The sequence below is a fragment of the Epinephelus lanceolatus genome, chromosome 2 (genome assembly GCF_041903045.1).
Source record: "Epinephelus lanceolatus isolate andai-2023 chromosome 2, ASM4190304v1, whole genome shotgun sequence".
Classification (NCBI taxonomy): Eukaryota; Metazoa; Chordata; class Actinopteri; order Perciformes; family Serranidae; genus Epinephelus; species Epinephelus lanceolatus.
The window spans coordinates 6897840-6915116 of record NC_135735.1 but is presented as its reverse complement, the minus strand read 5'-3'; the positions used below and the strand labels follow the sequence as shown (position 1 = coordinate 6915116).

The 17277-nt window shown below is 40.1% G+C and overlaps 1 protein-coding gene and 1 long non-coding RNA gene across 4 annotated transcripts in view; one reads left to right on the top strand and one right to left on the bottom strand.

The window, feature by feature from the left end:
- mapk8ip1b (mitogen-activated protein kinase 8 interacting protein 1b) overlaps positions 1 to 12596 on the top strand; it is a 77962-nt gene extending 65366 nt beyond the window's left edge. For all 3 annotated transcript variants that reach the window (XM_033630263.2, XM_078173521.1, XM_033630264.2), the window contains 6 exons: positions 1368 to 1540; positions 4093 to 4196; positions 4942 to 5058; positions 6515 to 6585; positions 6936 to 7034; positions 8853 to 12596. In XM_033630263.2, coding sequence (XP_033486154.1) covers positions 1368 to 1540; positions 4093 to 4196; positions 4942 to 5058; positions 6515 to 6585; positions 6936 to 7034; positions 8853 to 8925 — 637 coding nt within the window. In that variant the 3' untranslated portion in view covers positions 8926 to 12596. The remainder of the gene's footprint in view (positions 1 to 1367; positions 1541 to 4092; positions 4197 to 4941; positions 5059 to 6514; positions 6586 to 6935; positions 7035 to 8852) is intronic.
- LOC117259097 (uncharacterized) overlaps positions 4094 to 17277 on the bottom strand; it is a 50168-nt gene continuing 36984 nt past the window's right edge. Inside the window, exon 3 of the long non-coding RNA XR_004501815.2 lies at positions 4094 to 4230. This is a non-coding gene — a long non-coding RNA (uncharacterized LOC117259097). The remainder of the gene's footprint in view (positions 4231 to 17277) is intronic.

Below are 17277 nucleotides of genomic sequence, written 5' to 3'. Positions count from 1 at the left end.
CGTCCAAAATAATGAAAAAAAGTCATAGTATAGCATGTCGTCCAAAATCGTGAAATAAAGTCATAGTATAGTATGTCGTCCAAAATAATGAAAAAAGTCATAGTATAGCATGTCATCCAAAATCGTGAAAAAACCTCATAGCACCGTGGGTTTTCTCCAGGTACTCGACTCCCTCCCACAATCCAAAGACATGCAGGTTAATTGGTGACTTTAAATTGGCCATGGGTGTGAATGGTTGTCTGGCGACCTGTCCAGGGTGTACCTCACCTCTCTCCCAATGTCAGCTGGACTAGGCTCCAGCTCCTCCACGACCCCCAACAGGATAAGCGGTTATAGAAAATGAATGAGGTGCTTGTTGATAGTCTGTAATATTTTCACCTCTTGACCTTTCTGCCAGACAGCCCTTTCCGATGGGGAACTAAACTGTTATATTGCTGTCTTTATCAACACCAGACTCCTTTGTTTTTACCTCACACAACATGGGAGCTGGTAGTCTACTTCTGATTTGACTTGTCGTGTTATAGTATGACTTTTGCTCCCAAACTAGTGTGGTGTCCACAGCAGTATACCGCTTAGCTTACATGCTGGCTGGGGGAAGCTCCTACAAAGAACTGATGACAGACAATTCTCAAACAAGGCTTGGCTTAGTCATTTGGAGGCTCTGAGGGCTGGCAGTGTAATATGTAGCTACTTTATCAGGCAGAAACCTCCGTCAAGTCACATGGGAAAACATTTTAAGAGGGGCTAAGGGGAAATAACATTTTGACACTTAAACATGTACAGGACCCAAAGTTTATAGATTTGGATTTGAAAACATAAGGAACCAAATGGTAAGCTACCCAATGATATAAAAACTAACTACAACCTCCTAGCAGGATGCTCATCTCCAGCAGTCATTTTTCTTTTTTTGTGTAGTTGTTGGAGCAGAAAATGCTGCATTTCCTCATGTTTCCCCCGCTACAGTCACACTCCAGTTGGCAGTGTGGAGTTACAGCTGCTGTTTAAGACCTCAGGCTGATAGATGCATAGGGGGGAGAGAAAAACAGCAATGCAGTCATGTGAAGAGCAGCATCTTTGGGCGCTGACAGATCATATGATGTGCAGGACGTCACCCATGCATAGCTGAGAGCAGGGGGCTTGTTACAGTGCTGCAGGTTTCCAGTTTGTGTGTGTATAATATTCTTTATTTTTGTAGCGCCTCTGTGGCATCACATCTGACAACATTAGGCTGAATGTTTGATACCCAAAACAAAGGTTTTCAGAGAACTGTTCATGGTGCAGATGCTGCTGTGTACAGTGGTGATCCAGCTCATAAAAATCCTGTGAGGTCCTTCGGATCATCTGCATAATTACATCTGTCTTGACAGGTTTGTCCCACGCCATGACGACGAGTTGGAGCTGGAGGTGGATGATCCGTTGCTGGTGGAGGTCCAGTCAGAGGATTACTGGTATGAAGGCTACAACATGCGAACTGGTGCCCGTGGGATCTTCCCAGCTTATTACGCCATAGAAGTGAGCAAGGACACAGAGACTTACAAAGGTAATGACACCGCCACAGTTATTAATTATAAAGGGCTGAATGTGTTCGTAGAGATGCTGAAATGTCTTTGACATTAACTGAAACTGTACACAAGACCACTGTATGAGTCAGCACATCCAAGGCCAGCTTTTTAAAAGCATATTTTTTGCTAATTTTATAACTCTTTTAGTTGTGTTTGTCTCAGATTGTAGAAAAGTATCATGGTTTTTAATTTCTTCAGCCAATGACAAGGTGTATCACTACAGTTTCAGTTTCTGACGTTCAGAAACTGGAACTGTAGTGATACACCTCATGTATTCCTGCTTGTACTATAAAGTCCTGCTCCATTTAAGCCAGCATTTGTTCCTCTAGCCTTGGCCAAACAATAAACAGTATTTCCTCAGTGGGTTTCTTTAACAGGTCTTTTTGTAAAGCTAAAATATGATCAAATGATGTTTTCTGTCCATATTCTTACATAAATGAGCATCTACCTCAGCACTGGCAGGTAAAAATCAAATACCTAATTATTTTCTTAGCATTAAGTGGAAGTTGTCGTGGGAGAATACTATAATTTATTATATATTTGTCAAAATAATTAGGTGCTGGGGCGAACACTAGCTCATCCGGTAGAGCAGGTGCCCCATGCACAAAGGCTGTGTCCTTGCCACAGAGGCCATGGCTTCCATTCCAATCCACGGCCCTTTGCTGCACGTCATCCCCCTCTCTCCTCCTCACGCTTTAGCTGTCCTATCAAATAAAGGCAAAAAGCCCCAAAAAAATATCTTAAAAATATAATAATTATGTCTTAAAATATAACTAACTTACAGCCATAGCTTGTCGCTTGTTGTTGGACAGAAAACTTATTATTTTATTAAGTAGTAGTATTTTATTAAGCCTTTATTTAGGACAAGTAAAATCACTCATTTTTAAGTGCGACCTGTATCACAGCAGCAACATCCACATACAGGGCAACAGACAATACAATACAAACATTTACATTAGATAAAAGGACATCAAGATAAAAGTGCTAAGAACGAGAAGAGGGTCAACTTGGATTACAAGAGCAAATCATAGATGCACTCTCAATATTCCTCAACAACAGTTTACTTGTAAGAGGGATCAAATCAGAAGCTAGCGGAGCAGATGTTAACCTGGTTAGGTTTGGCTGGACTTCGGCTCTGTATTCACTGGAGATCCAATGAAACTAATTGGTAAGGACTCAATACTGAATAATACGGAAACAAGACACAGGAATGAAAAATGAAGAATGGAAATGCTTGTTAGTTAACTGACCCATCTGGTAGAACTAAAGCTGATTGTAGGTTCAGATGATGTAGAGCTGAAAATGAATCGTGATCAGTCAAATGACACACACACTGCTGATCCAAGTAATTTCTCAAGGAATACACAATAAAGTTTTTAAGATTTTGTCCCACGGGATAGTAACTTTAATATCTTTGATGTTTGGACTGTTGATGAAAAAACAAGTAGTATGAAGATGTCACTTTGACCTTAAAGAAATTATGCATTTTTCATCATTTTCTCTCTAATTTAGCGGCGTAACAATAATTTAAATAATAAGCACATTCAATAATAACAAAAGTCATTTAGTTACAGCCCCGTTATAAAAGAGATTTAATTCCACCCAATTTATTTTCCCTATTTTAATTTAAAAATGCACCCAGCTGTGTTTAAATTATGAGCATGGGTGAGGAACTATTAGATTTAGACAATTATTCATTTGGAAAGTGAGAATAATTTGCCTGATCTGCACTTTGTGAAAGCTCTAGTTGAGTATTAAAGTTGGATTTATGTTCAGATTATAGGGACAGTTCACCCCAAAATCTAGGTGCTATTCATCAGTCTATATTATTAGATTATTACAGTGTGAGGTGCTGAGTGTTGGAGATACTGTCGGTTGTCTGCCTTCTCTCTTATACGATGGAACTATCTGGCGCTCGGTTTGTGGTGCTCAAAGCGCCATCTCTACACCCAATATCTCCAACACTCACCAACTCACATGAAAACAATCTAAACTGATAAACAGCACTACAGAAGAAAAATGTGTTTTTGATTTGGGGGTAAACTGTTCTTTTTAAGGTCACAAAAGCACCCAGATTCACCAGGTTCAGTTCCCAGCTTTGTTGTCCCACAAACACAAGCAGTAATGTTTGTGGGCAGGACACCTGTGTGTGATCATGTACAGACGGGGCTGTGATATATGAGGTTAACATGAAGCCCTACAGGTGAAGCACGGTTACAAAAAAAACACAGGCAAAGTTATAACAGATTGTGATTTACATGCATACGAAGTCATAGTGGAGAAGAAACAATTAACAAGTACAGAGTCACTGGTACTGATCAACAACCCCATTAACTCCCAGCAGGTATATTTTTGTTCCCGTGCTGCTGTGGAAAACAAAACTAAACTTATTTTAGTGCTGAGGTTTTAGTGGCTCTTTTAGTGCTAAATACATTACTGCCACCTCTTGTATGTTATGATGTCTGTTGCCTTTGGTTATTATTTCCTTGGTATTGGATCTTATTCCATGCTTTGTCTCTTTCCTGTGCAGTGAAGAGCAGTGAATGGATGGACAGATACAGGCTCAAGTTCTTGGGATCAGTTCAAGTCCCCTTCCACAAAGGAAACGACGTTCTGTGTGCAGCTATGCAGAAGGTATGAGGCCAATGTGGTGCACATTTCTCGACGACTATAGTAAAGCAACATTAAGGAGAGATAAACACCATAACTACATCAGTTATTGTCCCAGAATACTTAGGTAGAAGACATATGGCATGATGCAGTGGTTCTCTAATGGTGACGCCAGGGTCTGGAACAATTATCTTATGGCGTGATAAAGGTGATAACACAGGTTATAGAAGCTACTGTGCACATATATTAATACAGGTGTGCCTTGAGATTTTGGCTTTCCTTTTGGTGTACCTTGGGCTCAAAACGTTTGAAAACCACTGGCATAATGCATACAATAACACAGGAAGTACACCATAAACTGTTTAACAACTGACACGCTTCACTTTCTAAAGACAATTGAAAATGATTACACAATAACTTAATATCAAGCATTTGGAAGATGCAGAAAACATGCAGACGGCACGTGCCACCTGGGACTTACCTGATTGAATACAGGTTTATAGTAAGAATGTGCAACACACATCAAAAATCAAGGAGCTCCTGGAAAAAAACAGCATTAAAGTAAACTTCCAAGTTAAGTTTTCAGACTTTAATTTGACAGGAGCTCTTCAAAATCACAATTTGACTGTTTGTCATAAAAGTACTACCAACACTGTTAAAACTTAATTATTATAATTAACTTTGGTATCATCATCTAGTATAGAATTGGGTTGCACGTTAAAAGTGTCTTTTTACATTATAGGAGTCATCATTCACATTTATTTTCCAGATTGCCACCAACAGAAGGATGACAGTCAAGTACAACCCGCCTTCCTCCTGCATCCTGGAGATCAGTGTGAAAGGCATCAAGCTTGCAGTTCAAGAGGATTATTATGCCTGTGACAGAGTGAGTCCTCCTCCTCCTCCTCCTCCTCTCCCTCAGTCTGTCTGATGGAAAATAAATAAAGTGCAGCTTCCTGAGGTTTCGTAAAATAAGGGCTCATCTTCACACCAGAATCACATTTAACTGTTGACGTATGTCGCCCTCGTGTGGCTGTCAGTAGAGACTGCAGGCCAGGGAAGTGTTGTTTTTTTTTTTTTTTTTTTTTTTTTTTTTTTTAGGTGGAGATTAAACCTATTTTCATCCTGAGCACTTTTAAACTTCTGTTCCTCAATATTTCAGAGAGAAACATTGTATTATTTTAACTAGTGCAGTTATGTGAAAGCTGTTTAGATGAAGATTTTACATGCTTAACATATAAACTATGACCTGTGTAATGCACATACTAGTTTCCACTCCACATGGGCTTGTCAGACATAAAATGTTGTTGCAGTGAACATCTGACACAAAAAGGCCCCTGTCCTAAAACACAACTCATATTTTAAAGTCATCCGACCAAAAATTAACAGTGATCAAAGACATTTAAAGTACAACCCTAAAACAATCAGACCAATAAAACATAACAGTGACTTCAGTCTCATTGAAATCACATAAGAAAAAAAGCCTTTTCTATTCAGTCTTGTATTTGTGGTTAATGGTATGAAAAAAAAAATACCAAAAGTGTGCATACATAAAAACACATTCAATTGTGCACAGAGATCTTTGACTTTTGTCACAGACTATTTTATGATCATGTCCCAGGGATGGGATATTAACTTTTTTGTCCACCTGCCACTGTGGCATGTTAGATGTCCTCTCAGAAAACCAGTGCAGTTTGGCAGTACTTTGATCTAGAAAATGAATTCAGCAGCAATTCATCTTTTTGAGATGTTCTATTATTTGTTAACTTTAAGTGAGTTGTTGTCAGATAATGTGCAGGTTTACATTCATATTGCACGGAGCAAAATGCCTCTCATTTCAGCTGAAACTTAATTATAAATTAATGTTGTTTTATTAACTTTAAAGTGAATTGCAATCATTTCTGTCAGATAATCTGCAAGGTTCAATGTGCCCCACATTTCAGGGGCAACTTATTTATTTTAGATGTTATTTTAGTGGTTAACTTTTGACTGAGTTGCCGTCATGTTCACTTTCATACCGCAGGTGCAAAGTGTCTCGAACTTCAGCGGCATTTAAAATCCAACATGGTTGTTGAAGATTGTGATTAAAGGCATCAAAGGACTCTTAATGCACACAATATTTTTGGGACAATGTTTCAAATACTTAACAATAAACTGTGCTAAATGATTCAAGTGTTTCCTTTTTTTTTGACTACTTTTGTACTTGTAGTTCTACTCAAGGAGCTTTTAAAATGCAGGACTCTTGCTTGTATTTTAAATATACAATAGTTAAATATTAATTACATGCAGAGTCTAATAGGGCAAAAATAAGCAGACATTTATTCTTCCTCTTTTCTGTTCAGAGTAACGAGTGCAGTCACTTCTTCCAGTTAAAGAACGTCTCCTTCTGCGGCTATCACCCCAAAAACAGCAAGTAAGTAAAGACTGAGAACTCCAATCAGGGACTGTAATGTCATGTCATGTCAAATTTTCTGTACTGTGTCACCAGAATAAAACAAAGACCGTAAGAAACTGTCATGTTTTCACCCTCTGCTAGTGCTCATCTGCAGAGACCAAACATTAAGTCACCACAATGTGTCGCTAGAAGTCAACAAATGTACCAGACTTCAGACATAAACTGGATCTTGACTGCCTACTGATCAAATGTGAAACTTTATCATTAATACATGACAGAAAGAATTAACTATTCATCAAATAAAGGTGATGAAAATACCGGCTGCCCACTCTGAGGTGCCTAATCTGTGTTCCCCGTCTTCTCTGAAGGTATTTTGGTTTCATTACGAAGCACCCAGCGGACCAGAGATTTGCCTGCCATGTGTTTGTGTCTGAAGACTCCACTAAACCTCTTGCAGAGTCAGTAGGGTGAGTAAGACTTTCTGTGCATTAGCTCTAAGATATGAAAGTCCAGGTAAAGCAAAAACAAATATGTGCAATGAGTCTGTCACACCACAGAAAAATGTGTCAGTAACCACCCAGTCAAATGTGAATGATTAAAAAAATTGCCGTGTGTATAAAACTAACTTTCAAAATCATGAAAAAAAAAATAAAAAATTCTCTGTTCTGAGATGCTGGAGGTGTGTCTGCTGAAGGAGCTGAACAATGATCCAGTTGCTGCAAAGTGGCAGACTTTTGTTAGAAGCTAACTCAGCAGCACAAAACACACACACCCGAAGCTGGAGAGCGAGTCTCCACACAGCTCTTGTTAGTAGTTATTTCTACAGTGACCATTGTATCATCTTAGTTGAATGTCATTTCAGTGTAATGTGGTGCTTTTCCTTTTTTCTACAAAAGAAATTGCTAGTTTGCCAATAGCTAGCTCACATTAAATTGTTGTTGCTGATTTGTACATGACATTGTCACATCATATTTCCCTCTCTTTGATGGCATATTGACACCCGAAATTTAACAAAAGTCCATTGTCCGAATTGACCTTTCGTTAAGCCCCGCCTCTCTGTAATGGTCTGTCAAGCCTTCAGAGTAAACATGAAGCCCACACTGTAACTAACTGCACTCCCTGAAGAAATATTATCATATTTTTGGAACAATGAAAGAGTGATTCCAGAGAGAAGCAGACAGAGGGGTCTACAGTCTGTGTTTGAAGAATTTATCCAGGATGTCAAACTGACTCAGCAGCAACAACAGGTTAAAAAGACAAAGATAGTTAGAAGCTAAAGCTGAACTATAGGCTACAGATCACAGTGTAAAAGTGAACCACCACATCACTGCTGATCGCCACACAAGACAATGAATATAAAGGGAAACTTTGCTAATATTGAACCAGCTGTGTGGCATCGCAGTGTGTGCAGATGAACAGTGTTTGGCTTCACCCCTGTGCCACTGCCAGCAAACAGACTTCCGCCGCTGGACAGGCAGGGATCTCTAAACAACATTCATCTGCGCACACTGCGATGCCACACAGCTGGTTGAATATCAGCAAAGTTTCCCTGCTTCCCTTCACTGGTTCCTGTACAGCAGGGTCGCTCTTTGTTTCACTGTTATAATCATTAACAATCAAAAGCAGCATGTGTATACATTCAGCAGGCTATATTTTCAGTAGCTAGCTAGCTAACCCTACACTTTTCAGGGTTTGATTTTGGAACAGGGAAGAAACGTATGTCTTTTTCCAACCTCTCCAGGTAACAAGTATCATTAATACACAACGTGCCCCAGGCACAACATTTAGCTCCAAATCCACAAAACCAGCCTGAAAATGAAGTAAATCTGAAGCGACTGCATTAGAGTCAGTGGAGCACAGCTGTGTTGTTGGACCCTGGTCTGAGCCAGGGATTAAGCGAAGGGCCAATTGATAGCTTGAAACACAAGTTTCTGAACAGTTCACCAGCATCCTGACAGTTACAAAAGCCTGCCTATAGAGCACCTATAAGAAATCACCACGGCGGAAGACAGCATATACACAACATCCAGAAACAACTGTTGTGTATGTTCACGTAAACGCCAGCATCAACAATTAATGATGTAATGATGAAGGGTTGTCCCTTCTACCCTCACCCTCTACGCCATGTGACTCTGTTCCCAGGGACAGGGTGACAAAATGACGTGTAGATGTAAAAGTAATATGTGGAATCTGACCTTTGACTCTCAATTGGGCGCTGTAAGAAAAAGAGTGTGTACTTTTAGTGAGTACTAGAAATGACTGAAGTCCATGTCTCTGTTTTGCAGGAAAGCCTTCCAATTGTACTATAAAGAGTTTGTGGAGTTCTCGTGCCCCACAGAGGACATCTACCTGGAATAGCCCTGACCTGCCTTCAACCACAGCCCTGTACAGTACACTGTATCATAGCATAATGTTGCATGAAGGACAGACATATCTAAAATAAAAAAGAAGAAGAAAAATTAAAAAACTAACACATCTGACAAAAAAAGCAGGAAAAGAAGGATCATGTTTTGGAACTGTGGTGAAACATCTGTGCAGCAAGAAGAGATGAAAATGAGCCAAAGGAGGAGTATCTCGAGGGAAGAAATATGCAAAATGGAGTCAGTGATGAGGTGGTGACCGCAGGCTGTCAGTGGAAAGCACAAACATTTTATCACCGCAGCCTTGGCAGCACTAATTAGCCTGTAGCGTCATCTCAGCAGGTGCAACACTGAAAGCCCCAGAGTCGTACTAGACTGCATCAGCTTGTTTTTGCACTTGACCAAAAAAAAAAAAAAAAAAAAAAAAACCAGCAGCTGAGATTTGGAAAAATTTCCACATGATGAGTTTGCTTCGACTTTAAACATTTAGGGTCTGAGCACAAGGCGGGTGTATATTTACTGAATAAAATCCTCACACTGAAAATGTACACTAAGCGATAAAAATCCATGTAGGTACAGAGACCTTTATCCTCGTAGCACACCAGGTGTGAAGGTGATATCCACATTGTTTAGTGGCAACAAGAAAACACCCGAAAACACTGTTAGTAAAGCAGCTACAGGTGATGTTCTGTGCATTTTGGGGTCACTTTTAGATGTTTGGTGAAGAATGTAGACAATTTCATCAGCTGTTTGACAGCATAAAAATTGTGTAACTTTTGGAGCATCACCTGAAAACAACAGGTTTTGGTGTCCCTAAGGCTCTCTACACATGGTCTGCAGTATGAGCTGTGCACACAGCAATGTGGGGCTCAGAGTCAGGTGCACCAATGTGTGCAAAGTAGCAGGAAGACAGTGTATTTCAGTTTAACACAAAGATGGGTAAGAGCCTGATTAGAGCTGAAACGATTAGTCAAATTCTAGATAAGGCGATCCACAAAGTTAGTCAGCAATCTTTGTGTTACCCAGTTAATCATCGCCGTATTTTTTAAGCAAAAATGTTAAAAGAAAATCTCTGGTTTCAGCTTCTCAAATTTTATTTTTTGCTGGTTTTCTTGGTCTTATCTGATTTTAAACCTAATATTTTGGGCACATTTGGATAAAAACAACAATTTCAATGTGTCAACTTAGGCTTTGGGAAATTGTGATTGCCATTTTTACTTTTTTCAGACAAATAATTCATTGATAATGAAAATAGTTAGTTAAAGCCTTACACCCAATGATCAGGAAGGGTTTAGGTACATTAAAGTTTTTATTCCTTCATGGGTCACTCTAAAACAAGGTCAACATTGTAAGTGACTGATTGGAGGTGTAACCTACACGTGGTGTACAACGCCCAAGGTAGCACAGCTTCGAGGTGTGTTTATTTTCTCCATTGGCAAACAGTAACCGTGCAATTAATCAATTATCTGCTGCAGATCATGTGTGGAGGTCCTTGTGCTGTGTTCACACTACAAGACACAGAGACAGTGTGCCTGACTACATTATCGCCAAGTTGTCATTTAAGTGTTGTTCAAGAGCTCATTAACACGGTTGTCACCACAGGCTTGTGTGTGCTACTTGGCACAAAGCGCTTCAACTAAACATACTCTAAAGTTTGTATTTGGACATAAAATGTCTATTCTTGTAATCAGTGTCTGAGCCCCATTTTTACATCACATTTCGCCGCTCCATGCATCCATGTGTGCTTGTGTCTCGTCTCTTGTAACTAAGCTAGATGACATAGCATTCTGGGAAATGTAGGCAATTACTAATTGGAGTAAAATGAGAAAAAGCAGGGTAGACAACACTGAATCCCAAATATCTCCTGAAATGCACTCAGCATCACTTGTCTGTGATTTAGGGAAAAAAAAACAGTGTGAGGTGTTTAAGTGTGGATTTTTCCTTTCAAACTGTTTAGCAGCTTCTACTGGTACTACAGTGCTATGCGAAATAGCCCCCACAATTTGCCTAGTAAAGCCTTTAGCCCTCAGTTCCTAGTCTGTGTGTTCTAACTAGGTAAAAAATCAGTGACGTCAATGTTAAATCAGAGGGGGAAAACATCAGGCTAGGCTTTTCGGTGGTTCAAGACGAGGTACGACATATAGGATTCTCTTTCATGTGGTGTTCTAGAAACTTGCTCCCCATAGTTTCCACATCAGAAATACTCCATGCTCTCAGTGTGGCAGTGGTAAGGTAATAAGGCTGATCCTCCCTGCAGTAGGTACAGGTGCTGACAAGGGAGCAAAAGCAAAACTCTGGTGTCTTCATAACTTCACTAGTAGTGCCTCTTTTTCATCAGATCATTGTGACCTTCCTCAGTTAACACTATCACATTTTAAGGGATTGCCATTGAGTGCGTGTTGAGTGTAGTTTGAATGCAAATGGTGATGGAGGAATATGTTTGATGTGACTTGAGCTTTTTTTTCCCCACTGCAATAAATGTGCTGTACCTATGCTGTCACGGGTCGTATTTCAGAACACTGAAATTGTGCTGACAATGAGCCTTTATGTCAATTTCCCCAAGTAAGAAGTTAAACTGAAGAGAGAGAGAGATTCAACCAAAACCAAGAAGATTCTCTAGTAAACGTGACACACTTACATAGGAGGTAAATATACACATGTGCTAAGTCTATTCTGTTATAATACATCCATGTAAATAAGTATTTCACTGCAGGAAAGGTGGTCTTTTCATAAAACTGGGCTGTCTGTGCAGTAGAAAGATGCAGATACTTTTGAAGTTGGTGCTACAGACCAGAGAAAACAGGAAATCCATCTCTCAGAGCTGATCAGCTCAGACTGGGTCAACCGATTAATATCCAACCCCACAGCTCGTACTCCACAAACTGCTGCTGAGGTAAAATAAACTCCAAAAACCTGTGCTGCGTTCACAGACCTGCAAAAACCTCCAAATTCAAAGAGGGGGCAGAATGATACAAACAGACGCACCCACGGTTCAAGATTCTCGATTAATGTAAAAATCAATATCAGACAAAATAAACTAAAGCTGTCTATCTTTGGATTGAAAGTTAGTTATCATTATGTGTTCTGAACAGGGGCTCAAAGGATTACCACTCTTTTGTTTTTTAAATCATCCTGACTACAGCACGGGCACAGCACAGATGTACTGCAGTGGAAAAACTCACAGAAAGGGTGCTTCCTGCATCACTTACCACTAACACTAATTTGTAACAGATTATTTTGTGTGATCTATATTTAACAGAAGAAGAAATATCTGTAAAGGAAAGATGAATTAATGAAGGATGCGAAAATTGTCGATTCAGCCATCTCCCCAGTCCCCACTGTTTGTTCCTTTCAACAACAACAACAAAAATCAGAAATCTGAACAAAGTAAATGAGTCGTCTGCTGTTGCTGATCAAAGCCATCATGTTCCCATCGAGAGATCAACACTGACTTTTATATGAGTTCCCTTCTCAAGAGCCAATCAGGCAGACTGAAGAAAATGTACTGTAGTGGGGGCTATACAAAGGGTGTATAGACATGCCATATATAAATAAATAATTTAATATCTGTAATTATAAATATTACGTTGTATTGATTCAACATGTAGTATGTGAAATTTCTCTTTATTTTGGAATTTTTTTAGGTGTGAACTATTCTTTATTTAAAAATTTTAATGCAGAGCTCATGGTGTCCTGTCGTTATTATACACGCACACACATCTATATCACTGTGCTTGTGACGTCCTGGTGTTGATTATCAGCGGATGATCTGACTGGCCACGCTGCTGCCAGACTACAACTCTAATGATGTTACGATATCCCTACATCTAGCTGACTTGGTAACTAATAAAGTAACATTTGATATCATACATCCGTGCACTGCCCAGATGGAGGGCAGGCAACAGGAGACAAAAACTATCAACACTGAATAAATGCCCATGATCTGCACTGTTTATGGCTGTTCCAATCAATTAAATTGGGGAAAACAAGGGCAACTTTAAGTCCAGAAAATAGAAGGACGTAAAAGGGATAAGTTTAAACCAAAAAAAAGTGACTGAGCTCCTGTAGATCACCGTAATTCGCTCCTTTTTGGTCTCCCTCTCAAGTCCATCTACAAACGTCACCTGACCCAGAGCTCTGCTGCTGGCACCATCATCAGAACCCCCTCCATCAATCACATCACTCCAGTCCTCCTGCAGCTTCACTGGCTCCCAGTTAAACACCGCACTGACTTCAAAATCTTACTCCTCACCTTTAAGGCCGTCCACAACCTCGCTCCTCTGTACATCTCCCAACTCTTGCACATCCACACCCCCACCCACACTCTCAGGTCTTCCTCTTTCATCCACCTCACTGTCCCACCAGTCTGTCTGACCACCATGGGGTCTAGAGCCTTCAGCCGCTCTGCCCCCAGATTGCAGACGCTATAGGCCTACTGTACACTGGTTGGAGACTCAATCTACTCTGTGAAGGATTTTAGGATTTTATTAGGCCCTGTTTGTTTGCTTTCTTTTGAAGAAGATAGTACAGAGGGGAGAGATGACATACAACACAGTCCTACAGCAGGACCCAAACTGGGGTTATTGCAAAACATAGTCTTAGATATCTCAGTCACCTAGGGTGCCATGTTTTGTCAGTAGAGCTGGGTGTCAGTGAAAAAGTTACGATAACAGTAGCACAACCAGCACCCTTAAAAACCATCTGACACCAATCGAGTTCTTCTTTTAATACCTTTTTATTACTTCATTTGATACCTGTTTTATGAATGAAAGCATTTAAGAATGTCATCTCAGCACGCTGAACTGTCAACTCCATCAAATGCACCACACTCATGACACCACAGACTGTATGGGTTGTAGCTGCTGTGTAGTGGGCTAATCGCACATCACATTAAATCAAAGGCCTGTGGTGATCAGCTGCGATCAAAAACATACCAGTAGTCTTTTTTTTTTTTTTTTTTTTTTTTTTAGATCTAGGAATAAAAAGGATTTAATGCAGGTATCGTTTGACTGGAGAAGTTTCAACACTACCTGGCGCTGGGTTACTTTGGTTAATAGCTTAAAGCCAGTGGTGAAATGGAGGGTATACACTGGTATATGGGGTATGTCCTCCACTTTTTCTGGCTGTTTACAGTTGACCCACCTACAAGCCAAAAAGCCATTGGAATGCATAGAAGAGTATACCCACTTCCTCCCTAGTAATCTACCCATCTACATAGTAAAACACCCACCTCATCAACTACCACTCCACTACTGCTTAAAGGCACTGAGTCCACACAGTGGATATCCAGGTCAAGACTTCCTTTTCTGTATATCAGTCATTTTGGCTCATCTGTATAAGTAATAAACACATGATGGAGGGGTTTTTGTTTGTTTTGTTTAATAGTCCTCAAAAGGATCAAAACACAGGGACATGGGCACAATCAATAAGTTTTTGCTGTTTTTATTTTGTAATGTTTTTTTTCCTCTTCAGGTGATGCTGCCTGCAGGACAGATCAGCTTCATTTATTCACATCAGGATCTGCTGTGTTTCTGTTAGTAGTATTCATCCTCAAGGTTAGGTTGATATGGATTTTCAGTGTGGGGTGGCAGAAGAGGAGGGAGGGGCCTCTCACCGTAATCTGCTGCAACACATTAATAAAATAAGAAGTATAGAAATCACCCCATTAATGTTTAATCATTATGACCTCTGCATTTTATCAGTGTTCCTTTTGTTCAGTGTTTATTTTGGATACAAAGCCCTTGGTACCTTGTTGACAAAAGCATTACGTAATTAAAGATAGCGAGTTACTAAGCAACCTCAATAAAATCATATACGACTTTCTCACCATCAGTAATGATATCGTGGTGTTTGAAGAGGCTGGGGTCAAAGAGCACCTCTAACTCGGCGGTACCTTCATCAGCTCTGCTGAAGACACAACACCAGATGAAAACAGAGAAAGCCTTTACACGCTGTGTGTTTACATGCGTATAAGAGAGGGAAAGGAACTACTATGTTTACAGTGTGTGCACAAAAACTGATTAAGGGCACTTCCCCAGAAAATGGAACAATGATGCTGTCCCATCATTAATGCCCGCCCTCCAGCCGCTGTTACATCCTGTTTAATAGTTAACTTTCTTTCTCAAACATAAAATTGGAGTATGGTTAATAGACATAATCCATTACCATGGCACCGAGATTGCAGCTACAGTGACTTGGAAAACACAAATATGGCACTTAAAGCCCAACTCCAGTCAGTTTTACTTCCTGTTTAACAGTTGAGTTTCTTTCTAAACGGAGAATGAGGATGTTCTTTAACAGTCAGACGGGAGCAAGGTCCAGCCCTCATGATGTTTTCTGCTACCTTTTTTCATTATTATTTCCTGTTAGTCTACACCTTATAGTTTTCTGCTCTGATAAGTTTGAGTATATTTGTGCTTTAAAACCTGCCAGTCAATTCAGCATCCTCTTAAACTTCTAAATCCACTTACAATTAGACAAAATCAAGTCCCCTGGGAGTTGAAATATGGCTACATCTGGTTGAAACAGCTATTTTGAATTTGGGAATTTCAGGCATGGATTCAGCATCCTCAATAACCCCCAAACCACTCCAATACTGTTCAAAATCAGACAAGCAGTTGCTGAAATACAGTCTATAGGTTATTATGCTAAAAAAAAACCAAACAAACAAAAAAAAAAAACAGGACAAAGGCTTTAAACATCTCACAAACAAGACAAGAGCACAACATGCTGACTCTCTCTCTCTCACTAGAGGTGAGCCACAACTTGGCTGCTGCTGCTGCTCTAAGGAGCCATGGCACCATTCGCCTGCAGCAGTACACCCCAGGACAGATGGAAGTGTTGCCAAGGTTCGCCGTTTGAAACGTAGTTTGAAATGTTCACGAGGTGCACTGTCCACCAGCACTGGCCCGTCTAGCCTCAGCTCCCAGTATCGGCACCGCCCTGGGCAGCACTGTGACTCCCTTTATTTTTTGCTGTAATCTGGACTTTTCTCTTGTTGCTGCATGGAGAAGTTCTGTGTGTCTGGGCTGAAAGGTGAGTGCTTCCCAGTGTCCAGACCTGATAAAGGCCAGTGCTGGTGGACGGTGCAAACCTTCAGAACATCCTGCAACTGCAAACAGTGGACCTCAGCAACATGTCTATCCATCCTGAGGTGTGCTGTGGCCACAAGACGGTAAAGGAGAGAGTGAGTTCACCTTTTTACCGCCCATACAAATGCCATTATGAAAATTAACAACATAATAATTTAAGATGGAGAAAACTGAAATAAATTGAAGACCCTCCGTTAGCTAATGCAATAAGTCAGGGTAGCTAACTAATGTTACACCTAACTGACCGCCAATGGGATAATCAGACATACACAGAGATATGACGAAGGCTATCATACTACAATTATGGTAGAAAACAACACAAGTCGGCTATGTTATGACAGTGCACCGGATGATGCATGACCTGCAGCTTCTCCAACAATCATACGTCGTCTTCCAGTTAGCAAAAACCTCTTTTAAGTTATTTGTCCAAACATATTTGGCAAACAGTGTGGCTAATCAGCAATTTCAGGGAATGACTCTGAAAAGTATCCGATATAAGCATGCCAAAATACACTGGAGGGAGGCTTTAATGTTACAGCAGCACTTAGTCATTATAACCACATTACTGATAATTGTTTATCAAAAATCTCACTGTATAAATATTCTGTGAAAGCACCAATAGTCAACCCTACAATATCACTGCAATATAGATATCAATGTTTTTGGTCAAAAGTATTGTGATATTTGATTTTCTCCATATTGCCCAGCTCTGCTTTGTGGCTATGTAGCGTATGATGAGGGACATCGGGAAACTGACTGACCACCGCTCAGTGGAGCATGGACATCAATGTGTTAGTCAGAGGTGACCAGCAAAGAGAAGCTCATGAAGACTCTGTTTCTCCGCTGTACACTGAAAATAATAGGGCATATGTTTAAGTACCAATGTTGGTGCTGAATTGTGAAGGAAAACAAGTCTTTTCTTGGAAACCTATTAGTCATTCTTGTGTGACACCTAAAAGATAAATGGTTACTTGTGTTTGCAGAAGGTCATTAAGTGTATGCAACACTGATGAGTGCTGTGCAGAAAGGTGCAGAAACAGAGATAAGGTGGAGAACTTAGTGTTTACGAAACCCAGTCTGACCACATCCTGAACAGAACGCCTTAAACAAATTTCCGAGTGGCATCTCACTGTCTCCAGCCCAAAGTCATATTTTTGTGTATAATTAATAGAGGTGATTTTTCCAACAACAAAAATTCAGCGAGCTAAAATGTCTTTTTCTGCTCAAAATTATCTCATATGTGTCTGCTTAGACTTGAA